Consider the following 13,302-nt stretch of genomic DNA (forward strand, 5'->3'; position numbering starts at 1 on the left):
AAACAGACCTGACCCCCAGGGTCCACACAGGCCAGGACCCCACCATGGTTCCAGGTGGCATCACGGCTACTCACATCAGGCTGTTCCCCACTACTCTGAGTCTCCAGCTCTGCCTCTCTTCGTTGTGCCCACATCCTTCTGTTTCTCTCTCTCTTCCATTTCTCCACCACTCACTTGCTCCTCTCAGTGGCTCCCAGGGTCTCCGAGTGTCTGGGGTTGTCTCAGGAGTGCTATGCCTCACCTGGGCATTATGGCACTGGGCAGGGTCATCATAGGCATGGTCTGCCCCGAAGGCCTGCACCCCACTCCTAACTGGTGTTCATCTCAGGCTAGCTCCCTGACTGAGCCCCCCTGGCACCAGAGTGGTGGACATCTCAGATTAGCTTTTTTTCTGATTGGGAGTGTTAGGCTACCAATCATTCAGATGTCATAGGTCAGAACACTCAGTGTAGACATAGCCTCTGTCCTTTCTGCCACCACTGATGCACATGGGACACAGCAGCCACATCTGCCACACTTCTAGGGTCAAGGTAGTGTGAATCTTTTATATAAGATTGTGTTGTGTCCATGTAAAAACAAACAGGAAGGCTGAGCTATAACTGTGTGGTAGAAGATTGGTTGGGAGAAGATGAAGAAACCGAGATGCAGGTGAACCTGTTTATTTTAGCTAAACAACTGTAATATGAGATGTAGAACTTGGAGGTATTCAAGAACAATGCTAAGATGGATTTGTTACTTCAAAGGTCAGGGCTGGGGGCTGGAGAGATGGCCCAGTAGTTAAGAGTAGCACTGCTCTTCCAGAGGACCCAGCACCCACATGTCAGCTCACAACTGTCTGTAGTTCAGGCTCCAGTGGATCCAACTTTCTCACACAGATATGCAGTCAAGACACCAATGTACATAAATATTTTTAAAAATTTAAAAAGTCAGGGCTGGTAAGATGGTTAGAAGAATAGTGGCTCTTGCCAAACCTGATGACCCAAGTTAAAGTCCCACAACACACATGGTAAAAGGAGAGAACTAACACCTACAAATTGTCCAGTGATCTACACACACACACACACACACACAGACAGACACAGAGACACACAAACACACAGAGACACAGACACAAATACATACACAGGGGAGAGGTAAATTTAACAGAAAGACTTTAAAGAAAAAGTACAAACTTCAACATGGCACATAAAATTTATATTTGTAAGTTATATAAATGAGTTGGTGATAAATTCACTGTTTAAAACCTTGGAGTATTAGCATCTACTTCTTTCTTTTTTCCTTCCTTTCTTTTTTTAGGATTTATTTATTTGTTTTATGTAAGTACACTGTTACTGTTTTCAGACACACCATAAATGGCCATCAGATTTTAATACAGATGCTTGTGAGCTATCAGGTGGTAGGAATTGAACTGAGGACCTTTGGAAGAGCAGCCAGTGCTCTTAACCACTGAGCCATCTCTCTAGCCCCTCTTAAGACCTCCTGAGACAGGAGGAGAGCATTGAAAGTGGTTGATTTGTGTTACTTATGTTAAAGGCTGACCAAGCAAAGTGTGCTTCCTCCTTCAGGCAAGCCCTTCTGTCTTCTATTTGGGTGTTTCTGATTCACTATTCTTGGCTGTTGGGTCTGGAGACACTGCTCAGTGTTTAAGAACAGGTCCTTTTCCAGAGGACCTGAGTTCAATTCCCAGTACCCACACTGGTAGATTATAACCACTTGTAACTCCAGCTCAATTGAATCTTGGCCCCAGAGAGCACCTACACTCTGTTGCACATATCCCTACACAGACACCCATTACATATAATTTAATTTGTTATTTTTGAGACAGAGCCTCACTGTGTAGGCCTGGCTGACCTTGAACTCATTGAGATTCACCTCCCTCTGCTTCCCGAGCTCAGATCAAAGGTGTGTACCTGGTTGAGTTCAGCATTCTTTTTTTTTTCGTTTGTTTTCGAGACAGGGTTTCTCTGTGTAGTCCCAGCTGTCCTGGAACTCACTTTGTAGATCAGGCTGGCCTCGAACTCAGAAATCCGCCTGCCTCTGCCTCCCAAGTGCTGGGATTAAAGGCGTGTGCCACCACTGCCTGGCAGAATTCAGCATTCTTCCTGTGGGAGTCTGATACTAAACAGTGCATTTGTGCAGAGCTTACTTTCCCAGAGCTGGACCCCTTCCCCTTATGTACTATTGCTCTTGAGATGGCATTTCCCTATCAACTCATTCCAATTTCTTTTTTCAATTGAAAAGAATTTTTCATGCAGTTCCTCTTCCAGTTCCTCCTGATCCCCCCACCCACCCACCCACCCAATTTTATGTTCTTGTTTTCCCCCTCTCTCTTGCAAAAGCAAAAGCAGACAAAAAACAAACAAACCCAACCCCAAACAAGGAACAACAAAAAGTCCCACAGGAAAAAAAAATGAAATAAACAAGCAAAACAAATAAGCAAAAAAATTTGCCCAAAACAAAGCAAAATGAAACAAAAAGCCCATAAAAATACCACTGAGTTTGTTTTGTGTTTGCCAAACTCTTCCTGGGCCTGGGACTCCCCTTAGTGTGATATAGCCAGGGAGACTCCATTGGTGAAAATGGATTTTTCTCTTTGCCAACTTGGTTTGTTGATTAGGGAAGAGACCCCGTGTCCTCTCCCCTCTCTCAGTGCTGGGACCCATCTGGCTTGAACCTGTGCAGCTCTCATACATAGTGCCATGGTGTCTGTGAGCGTGGGTGTGCATCGGTCCTATTGTAGCTGTAGAGAGCTATGCTTCTCTCATGAACTTCAGTGCCCTTATGTTTGTACATAAATGTTTAGGATTGAAATAGCCTCTCAGGGGACTTTTCCTTTAGTGAATATGTAGCATCCTTCCTCTTCTGCTTTGGTTCTTTAGTTTTGTGTGTGTGTGTGTGTGTGTGTGTGTATGTGTGTGAATGTTTTCTATCCATTTACCCTGCCATGATAACAATCCTTGATAGTGAGATATGTTTCTTTTCTTTTCTTTTTTTTAATATTTTTTTTATTACGTATTTTCCTCAATTACATTTCCAATGCTATTCCAAAAGTCCCCCATACCCTCCCACCCATTCCCATTTTTTGGCCCTGGCGTTCTCCTGTACTGGGGCATATACAGTTTGCGTGTCCAATGGGCCACTCTTTCCAGTGATGGCCGACTAGGCCATCTTTTGATACATATGCAGCTAGAGTCAAGAGCTCCGGGGTACTGGTTAGTTCATAATGTTGTTGCACCTACAGGGTTGCAGATCTCTTTAGCTCCTTGGATACTTTCTCTAGCCCCTCCATTGGGGGCCCTGTGATCCATCCAATAGATTGTGAGCATACACTTATGTGTTTGCTAGGCCCCGGCCTAGTCTCACAAGAGACAGCTATATCAGGGTCCTTTCAGCAAACGCTTGCTAGTGTATGCAATGGTGTGAGATATGTTTCTTGTATGCAGCAGAAAGATGGATCCTGTTTTCAGTTCTATCCTGTTAGTCTATGTCTTTATTATTGGGGAATCAAGACCATTAGGAGCTCTCAGTGAACAGTGTTTATTGATTCTTGCTATTTTGTAGTTATAGTTTGCCTCCCCCCATGATTTCATTTACTGTTCTGTGAATTTTTATTCCTTGTGTCTTTTTGGGTGTGGTTAACCTCTGCAGACTGAAGTTTTCCTTATAATGCCCTTGTAGAACTGGATTGGTAGATAGAAATTGCTTCTTTGGGTTTATTGTGGATTTTTTTTCTTCGTTGATTGTGATCAGTGGTTTTGTTGGCATCTGTGGTCTCTCAGCGTTAGTAGAACATCTGGCAGGGACATTTTGGCTTCCAGAGTCTCCATTGAGAAGTCAGGTATTAGTCTGATGGGCCTACATCTATACATGACTTGGTCTTTTTTCCTGTGTATATTTCAATTTTCTTTCTTTGTTTTGTGCATTTAGTGTTTTCATTATTATGTGTTGTAGGGAATGTCTTTTCTGATCAGTCCATTAGTGTTTATATGCTTCTTGTACCTTGATATGTTCCAGAAATTTTCTACGATTTTGTTAAAATATTTTCTGTGCAGTTGACCTGGGTTTCTTCTCCTTCCTCTATATCTGTCATTCATAGATTTGATCTTTTCATCGTGTCCCAGATTTTTTGGATGTTTTATACCTGGGCTGGCTTTTTTCTTTTTTTTTTTTTTAGACTTTTTTTTTTTAAGATTTATGCATTTGTTTTATGTATGAGCACACTGTAGCTGTCTTCAGACACACCAGAAGAGAGCATCATTGGATCCCATCACAGATGGTTGTGAGCCACCATGTGGTTGGTGGGAATTGAACTCAGGACCTCTGGAAGAGTAGTTAGTGCTCTTAACCACTGAGCCATCTCTCCAACCCTAGATTTAATTTTTTAAAAATGAGCTATCTACCTCTCCTGTCTTGTCATTTGTTGTTTGTTTGTTTGTTTGTTTGTTGTTGTTGTTGTTGTTGTTGTTGAAAGAAGATTTCTCTGTGTACCTTGATTGTCCTGAAACTCACTCTGTAGACTAGGTTAGCATTAAACTCCTAGAGACCCATCTGGTTCTGCCTCCTCCATGCTGGGATTAAAGGAAGGCATGAAGTAATGAAAAGCTCAACCCACTATCTCTTTGCTTGAGTGTTTAGTTCAAGGTGAATCAGTTCAGTCTCTTCTGAAGATGGAGGTGGGGAAAGCATTCCCTTAAGTAGCGCTTGCTCCCTCCTCTGCTCTGCTGTGGAAGTCAGGCCCTGCTCTGCAGGATTTTCCCCTAATTTGTATTTGTGCACATATTTCTGAGTTATTGTCATGTTGCAGATCAGCATTCCAAAACACATGTTTCTTTCAAATCCATGAACAGGTTCTTTAGTTCTCTGAAGTAGCTGGTTATACTTTAAAAGTTGAGGCCACTGAGGCAGAAGCCTGTTCTTCATATTCTTCTTCATCCTCTTCTTCCCTGTGGTGGCCCACTAGGGTCTCTGTAAGGTTAGAAGGTCTGGTTTCCAACCCCCTGCCTAGATTGACAGTCAACATTCTGTCTATCCACCTGTCCCATATGCATGCCCCACCCCCCCAGGGGTGAACTTCTGCCTATGATGCATCCGTCGTTCCTTGAGGGTCTCTGAGTAGGGATAGCATCCCTTTTTGAAGTCTGTTTTTAGCTTTTGATATATAAAATTATCAGTTCCCAAACCACTGTGAATGTGTTTGCTATGTGGAGATTTTTTTTTTTTTTAATTACAGTTTGAAGAATTATCTCTTAGCATGAGTCCTGGCTATTGCTTCTCTGCCTTCATACTTGACTTTTGTGCGTGCATATTTGAGACTAGCTAGGAATAACAACAGGCCAGAATCATGCTAGCTTTGTGAGGAAGGATTGTAAACTACAGGTCACCTCTGGGGTTTTGGAGGCTTGGCTTCGGGTGCCAAGGTCACTGCTGGAGTTCAGTAAGTGAAGGTGTGGCTGAGCTCTGCGAAGCATTCTGACTTGTCTTCTCTCCTGAGTGAGAACTGACCCTTCTACCATCCCACCTTTTCCCTGCTAGAAATGCAGTCGTCTCCAGTTTCAGTCCCTTTACTGGGGGATTCCACATGGGTGCCAGGATCCTCCTCGTGCTATGCAGTAATAGTCTGAGCTGCAAATGAGAGCCATTTAATGCTTCATTTGAACTTAATTAATTTCAGTGGGGCCTGTTTTAAATGGGCCATGCCCTTCCATCTTCTGCAGCATGTTATTTAGCTCAGTAGGAATGAAGTAGCTCTTTTAACTCACAGGGTGTGATGACCTCAGCTGGGCCAGCTTTGTTAGCACTCGGTAAAAAGCTATTTTTGAACCATGTTATTTAGAAGTCATTGCTGTTCTTTGTTGCAAAAGAAGTTTTGTGAGAAAATGACCTTTGTTCCCAATGAGTTCATCTGTAGTGCTTGATAGGGTAGGTATTTTCAGTGAGAGACACACCATGAACAACCTGATTTTTTTTTTTTTTTTTTTTTGAAGATGGCCCAGGGGTGGGTATGGGGCAGAAAGAGCACTGTCAAGAAACCCTGGCAGAGTCAACAGAACCCTCTCAGGAAAAGGGTTTGGCTTCCCTCCAGGCTTTGGGGTAGAATCTTAAAACTAAGGCTTTGTCAGGGTTTAAAGGAGGTTTGTTATTGGCAGGCTGTGGGAGCGATTTGTTATTGGCAGCCTTTTGTGTGTAGGTGCGTGTTTGCATGGTTTTTCTCACTGCCCTTCTATAGGAGAAACCTACACCTACGACTGGCAGCTGATCACTCATCCTACAGACTACAGTGGAGAGGTGGAGAGGAAACATTCCCAGAGCCTCCAACTGTCCAAGGTGAATCTGTCTCCTATCACTTGTGGGACCAGGGGAGAGGAGGTGGTTTTTCTGAAACAGAGAATACCGAGTTTCCTGTTCACACTGAAGTTGGGAACAGTCTTTCAGTTGTGAAGCCTTCAGAAAGTCACCATGGCGGACAGCCAGTGTTTGTTTAGCATATAATTCTCAAATTTTCATTGCTGGTGAGAAGACTGTACCAGTATGGTAGTGATGGCTGAAAATATACACTCAACAGCTCTGTGAGGTGGCACACGCACTTCAGAGTTCCAGAGATGATGGAGGTTATCTGTGGCCACATGACTTTATCTGCTGGTGGAGTCCCTTGGGAATTCAGAGTGGTTATGAGCAATAAGTGTCGGTGTCCTTTGGCCCAGCACTTCCTGCATCCAGTGGTAGGTCATTGCTTGATGTAGCAGCCAGTCAGGATTACCCATGAATTATCATAGTCTCTCGGGAACCCCCTGCCTCTGCCTCTGGAGGGCTGGGACTAAAGATGTGTGCCACCATATCTGGCCAGTCATAATCTTAATAGTGAAGAACTGTGGGGCTGTGGGTGTAAGGGAGAGGGGGAAAGGACAGAGCCCACGTCTAGCCAGAGTTCCTGTGCTCTGGGCAGGCAGACGCCGGAGGACTGCCGGATGCTTTCCATGCGGCCCCGAGTGGGCATCTGGCTGTGTAAAGCCACTGACCCCACACGGCAGGGGGTGGACAAGGGGCAGCCCCCGGTACCAGGTTCTCAGTCTCTGGCATCCCACGCTGGATACGGCAGAGGATACAGGAAGAGGGCAGAGGGAGAGAGGTTCTCACGCAGGCGAGAGTCCTTAGTCCAGGCCTTGATGAACAGAGACAGTCTATGGTTTTAGAGCTTTATTGTAGAAAGGCAGAGGGAAAGAGAAAAGGGNGTGGGGGGGGGGTCTGGCCATGGCCAAGAGGAGAGAAGGGGGAAAAGGAGAGAGAGAGAGAGAAAGAGAGAGAAGAAAGGCTAGAGAGTAAGAGAGGTTAAAGTGAGAGAGGTAAAAGCTTAGAGAGTGAGAGAGAGAGAGTAAGAGGGAGAGAGTGAGGTGGGGCCAAGCAGCCCCTCTTATAGTGGGCTTGTTATCTTGCTGTTGCTAGGTAACTGGGAGGAGTCTAGCCTGAAGGTCAGAAGCTTGGGACATTGTGTACGTGACTGCTAGCCACGAGCCTCTCTTTTGGGGGCTGTGGGGGTGGTAACTTTGACAGGATTCAGGGGTTCAGGAGACATGAGGGAACACCTTCTGTCTCATGTAGGTGAAAATTACCACCACCAGGTCCTACCGGGATTCATGACCTCAACTCAACTGGAGACCAGCCTGTCTGTGCATAGCCCATTGCCCCACAAAGAACAGTAGGGTTTAGGTGACCCAAGAAGCAGTTAATTACAGCAGAGGGTTCGTGGTCAGTGATGGGGCACCTGAAGGCCTGTGGTTACCGTGTGTCTCTTAGAGGTAACTTATTTGAGTCATGACAGGAGCCTACTTCCTGGGTAAAGGGTAGAAGGAGAATACTCTAGAAAAAGAAGCAGTGGGCCAGAACTCTCTGAGGCAGAACCTGCGGAAGAATACACAGTCCAGCATGTAAAGAGAGAGGTGGAAGCCAGCAGCAGAGAAGCAGACCCTGGTGGCAGAGCTTTGAGTGCCTTTGAATCTCTTCATTAGTTTTTATATTGTGTTTATGGCTGTCAGGTACAGCAGTAAGCAATGACCTGCTGGTCATCTCATTGGCTTTATCACTGAGTCTTCCTATAGAGCAGAGAACCTGTGAGAGACATGTTCATATTTTCATTTAAGAAATATGGCCTTCCACAGATTGACTCAAAGTGAGAAAAAGAGTGTGGAATCTATTGGCAAATTTAGGTAGGAAATGATACTACCCTGAATAAAAACTCTGAAATAAAAAAATTAAAACAAGAAGCAATCTATTCTGTTCAGACTATGTGGCAGTCATGTTGCTAATTGCTTTTCTTTTTATTGTCATAAAATCTCAAGATAATAGGTATTAATTTCTGTTTTACAAATAAAAAGTAAGGGCTGGAGACATGGCTCAGTGGTTAAGAGCACTGACTGCTCTTCCAGAGGTCCTGAGTTCAATTCCCAGCAACCACATGGTGGCTCACAACCATCTGTACTGGGATCTGATGCCCTCTTGTGGTACATCTGAAGACAGCTACAGTGTACTCATATAAATAAAATAAATCTTAAAAAAAATAAAATAAAAATATTTAAAAAGGAAATGGCTTGGCCAGAGTTCACAAAGCCATAAAGTGGTCGATGGTATGTATCTAGAACCTTCTGCCTCTCAGGCCATGCTTTCTTTCATGGCCACTGTGATGAACAAATGGAGAACCAGGTCACTACAGTATAGATGAGGGCAAGTGGATGGCCCTGAGATGCTGGGTGGGAATGCTGGGGGAAAGTCTAGGGTAATTACAGCTCTTAATACTAGACTTCTGAGCCTGGTGAGATGGCTCAGTGGTTGAGAGCACTGACTGCTCTTCCAAAGATCCTGAGTTCAGAGCCACATGGTAGCTCACAACCATCCGTGGTGGGATCTGATGCCTTTTTCTGGGGTGTCTGAGGACAGCTACAGTGTACTTACATATAACAATAAATAAATCTTTAGAAAAAAAGTAGCCTTCTGGAGTGGATGAAATGAGAAGAAGGGGAGGAGGCATGTGTGAAGGGGGTTTCCAGGGGATTCATTCACTTGGAGTGGTGCTCCGAGGTACATATGAGGTACAGATGGTGGACTTGATCCATCAGCACTCAGAGGAAAGAACCAGAGACCAGGAGATAACTCTGGTTCAAAAGATAAATTCCTGTATCTGCCTAAAGCTGAAGCTGTCGTCCAGCTGAGGTCTGCCAGGGAGAACATGTGAATCGGGCTGGGACTGGGGTAATGCTGTGCTTCAAAGCCGGGAAGGCAGAGGATATGGAAGGAGCACAACAGAGCAGGGAGCCTGGTACAGAGCGGGGAGCCTGGGACAGAGCAGGGAGCCTGGGACAGAGCAGGGAGCCTGGGACAGAGCTGGGAACCTGGGACAGAGCAGGGAGCCTGGGACAGAAGAATTTGGAGCAGAGATGGGCTGATTAGTATTCATCCAAAAAAGATGAAAAAAAGAAAAATCTTTATTTTCTCTCACGATGTTCATTTTAATCATAACAGGAAGAACTTGGAAATGAACCAAGTATCTAACAATGCAGAATGCCTGTGTGAATTATGATACATATATTCATGTACTGTTCTATAGTCATTAAAATGAATGAATGTTAAAGAGATTATATTATATCATAACCAGGAACATTACTTATGCTAAGTGAAGGGAATAAAGAACAATAAAAAGTATGATACCTTAACTTCTTAGCTAGACCCAATACCAGTGAAGGTTGGCTGGGACAGTGACAGGTACATGCCTGGCTCTGAGGAAGTGAGCTGAAGCCAGGGGTGGTGGTACAGGCCTTTAATCCCATCACTTAGAAGGCAGAGACAAAGGTATCTCTGTGTGTTTGAGGCCAGCCTGGTCTACATAGTGAGTTTTCAAACAGCTAGGGCTACATAGAAAAACCCTGTCTCAAAAAGACAAACCAGACCAACTAACCAAGCAACAACAACAACAACGAGAAGAAGAGTGAAAGAAGAAAAGAAATGATCTGGATAAAACTAATCTTTGTGACCAAGGGTTAGAGGAGACAACACTACACGCCGGCTTGCTGGGATGGTGAGACTGTGGTGCTGTTGCCGTGCTCCCTCTCCGTGTTGTTTCTACAGTTAGCAGAAACTGGAAGGGAAGATCAGATTTTAAGAACTATCTAGTTGTTTGTTTGTTTGTTTGTTTGGTTGGTTGGTTTTGGTTTTTTGTTGTTGGTGGTGTTTTTTAGAGAGAGTTTCTTTGTGTGGCTCTGGCTGTCCTGGGACTCACTCTATAGACCAGGCTATCCTTGAACTGAGAGATCTGTCTGCCTCTGCCTCCTGAGTGCTAGGATTAAAGGTTTGCACCAACTCCCGTGGCCTATTTGTTTTTGTTTTCTTTTTAAAGTTATTTTTCTATATATGGGTGATTTGCCTGCATATGTATGTATGTATGTATGTATGTATGTATGTATGTATGTATATCACTTGCATGCCCGGTACCGAAGGAGGCCAGAAGAGGTTGTCAGATCCCCTGGAACTAGAGTTAACAGATAGTTACTAGCTGCCATGTGGGTGCTGAGAACTGAACTCAGCAGTCAGAAGCTGAGAAGAGCAGTCAGTGCTTTTAACTTCTTAGCCATCTCTCCAGCATGCCCCCCTCCCATTTACTGTTTTTATTTTAATGGATGTTTTTCTTTGAAGACATGATTTTTAAATTTGATAACTATGAAGTGGAATGGTTGGATCTTTAGTGGTTCCTCTGAGAAGAAAATGGGAGTATAGGGAAATTGAAACCCTTCTGTTCTAGATGCAACCAGTAATAAGAATTATATAAAAGAGCCGTGTTTCTCATTAATTTAACCCATCTTTAATCCTTTCACTACTGTACTTGTTTCCACTTTGAAAACTGGATAAGGAAAGAATGCAGGGTTCAGCAGGGAAGGCTCGGGTCCTCTGCTGTCCAAGCACAGCTGTGGCCCCTTGCCATTATCTAAAGGACCTTGTCTTCCCTTGTCAGCTGACTCCAGGCCTGTACGAATTCAAGGTGACTGTGGATGGCCAGAATGCCCATGGGGAAGGCTACGTGAATGTGACAGTGAAACCAGGTAACTCCTATGGCTCCTTCTACAGGACTCCTGACACAGAGCTTTGACCTCAGGCTTTTAGATTCTTATTCTTTGGGGATGGGGGTGTTGTATTCTATTTACTGGGCAATTCCTAGTCCAGCATAGCAATTGTAGCAAAGTGTACCGTGCTGGGCCTAGGAACAGTAGTCACTGGTCTGTACCCTAAGGCCAGAGCAGTGATCTGTCTACCAGAAACTCCAAGTGGGCAGGACTGGGAGATGATGTTGTAATTTAAAAAACCTATGGAAACTGGAAACTCTGGAGAGTCACACAGGAGTGCTGGCTAAGTGACTTCCAGAAGTCAGTTCCTCATTTCAATATGTCCAGTTCTCTCCCACACTGGAAAGGCAATCCTGAATCAACACCATGGTTCTTTTAAAACCAGCCTTTTGGTAGAGCACAGGGCAACAGAAAAGCACTGGACAGACATTTCAAAGAAGCTGGAGACGAGTGCCTGTCCTGGCACGGATCGGTGTCACTGTCTTCTTGTGTTGGCACTACAGATTTTTATTCCTTGAGCTTCACCAGACATTGAATGTGTGAGCTGCAGACTAGGCCTGGAGCTCAGTGGAGAGGTGCTGATAGCACGGGCGAGGCCTGTGCCACACTCAGCGTGGCAGGCAGGAGGAACATAAAGTGTATGTGTGTACTTAGGCTCAGCATGGAGACCATCTGGTCGAGTATCAACAAGAAGCGCGTAGCTTTGCATCTTTTGGTGGACTAGAGGGTGTGTGGTACTCACACGGTCACCTTGGACAGTTGAGAGGTCACTGCATCTCTAGCGGGCTTGTGCGAAGGACACTTTGCTTGCTAAAGATTTAGTGCACATTTCCTGTCCACCTCTAGATGAGCTAACCCGAAAGTAGAACAGAACTTTGTACAGGCTTGGTACACGTGAGCATGGAAAATGCACAGGGCCATGGAATGATGCTCTTATTTTAGTCCAGCCTGCAGGAAGTTGTGAGCTGAAGGTCAGTCCAGACTACATAGCTAGCAGGCTCCGTGCCAGCATGGTCTTGGGAACAGTCAGGTTTGGAGCAGGCCTGACCAGGTGTCACATTACCAGGGCAGCCTGGTCTCCAGAGCAAGTTCTGGGACAGCCAGGGCTACACAGAGAAACCCTATGTGAAACTACTAATTTGTAATCAACACAGATATAGCCTACCCCTCCTACAATTTTAAATTTTCTCTCCCAATTTCTTTTTGGGTCATTTTCTTGAAGAGCCCCGTAAGAACCGGCCTCCCGTTGCTGTGGTGTCACCTCAGTTCCAGGAGATCTCGCTGCCAACCACTTCTACCATCATTGATGGCAGCCGTGAGTACCTAAGTGCTGTGGAGTTGGTCTCTGCCAGCTCCGGGTCAGCGGCATCCATGATCTACTTTGATCAGTGTTTCTGTGTTATGCGAAGGTCAGCATGCAGGGCAACTGATTAAACATGCCCCAGTCAGGCCACAGTTAAAGTCTTGTTTGAAGTAACGTTTCTACTCCAAGAAAACAGGATTGGGTGTACGTTTAGAATTACTTTAGTTGAAAGTGGCTGGTTTTCATATTTGCTTGGATGTTTCCTTTCTTGGTTGTAGAAATCAAATTCTTGGCTACATCCTAGGAGTGTTCAAAGACATCACTGCCCAAAGGCTGTTGTCAGCCTCTTGAAGAGGCTCAGTGTGTACCCTGCCTGGGACTATATTCTTTTTGGTTTTGTTTTAATGATTGAAGATTTGTTTTCATTATTTTAACTTTGTAGTGTGTGTGTGTGTGTGTGTGTGTGTGTGTGTGTGTGCGTGCACGCATGCACATGTGAGAGTGCAGGGGCTCAAGGACCCAGAGCCATTCCATTCCCTAGATCGAGCTAGAGTTACAGACGTGGCTTCTGAACACTGAACAACATGTGCTCTGGAACCATCGTTTCTCCAGCTTCTTCCCTTTATTAATTGTGACCCTGGACTGAGGTTTCTGGAGCTGTGGGTGTGGCTCAGTGGTGCATTGTTTGGCTAGCACACACAAGGTCTGGCTTAGTCCCCTGCACTGGGAAACAGAATAAGAAATAGCCCTAGGGCTGGTGAGATGGCTCAGTGGGTAAGAGCACCCGACTGCTCTTCCGAAGGTCCGGAGTTCAAATCCCAGCAACCACATGGTGGCTCACAACCACCCGTAACAAGATCTGACTCCCTCTTCTATGGAATGTCTGAAGACAACTAC

General features: G+C 45.0%; 1 protein-coding gene and 1 non-coding gene across 5 annotated transcripts in view; one reads left to right on the plus strand and one right to left on the minus strand.

Annotated features, from left to right (window-relative positions):
- Kiaa0319l (KIAA0319 like) overlaps window positions 1-13,302 on the plus strand; it is a 102,095-nt gene that overhangs the window by 64,991 nt on the left and 23,802 nt on the right. For all 4 annotated transcript variants that reach the window (XM_021159597.2, XM_021159598.2, XM_021159595.1 and 1 more), the window contains exons 6-8: window positions 6,227-6,324; window positions 10,994-11,081; window positions 12,325-12,417. In XM_021159597.2, the coding sequence (XP_021015256.1) occupies window positions 6,227-6,324; window positions 10,994-11,081; window positions 12,325-12,417 (279 nt within the window). The remainder of the gene's footprint in view (window positions 1-6,226; window positions 6,325-10,993; window positions 11,082-12,324; window positions 12,418-13,302) is intronic.
- On the minus strand, window positions 401-530 carry LOC115031004. Its single transcript, XR_003836596.1, has one exon. It is a non-coding gene; the product is annotated as a small nucleolar RNA SNORA17 (small nucleolar RNA).

The sequence above is a fragment of the Mus caroli genome, chromosome 4 (genome assembly GCF_900094665.2).
Source record: "Mus caroli chromosome 4, CAROLI_EIJ_v1.1, whole genome shotgun sequence".
Classification (NCBI taxonomy): Eukaryota; Metazoa; Chordata; class Mammalia; order Rodentia; family Muridae; genus Mus; species Mus caroli.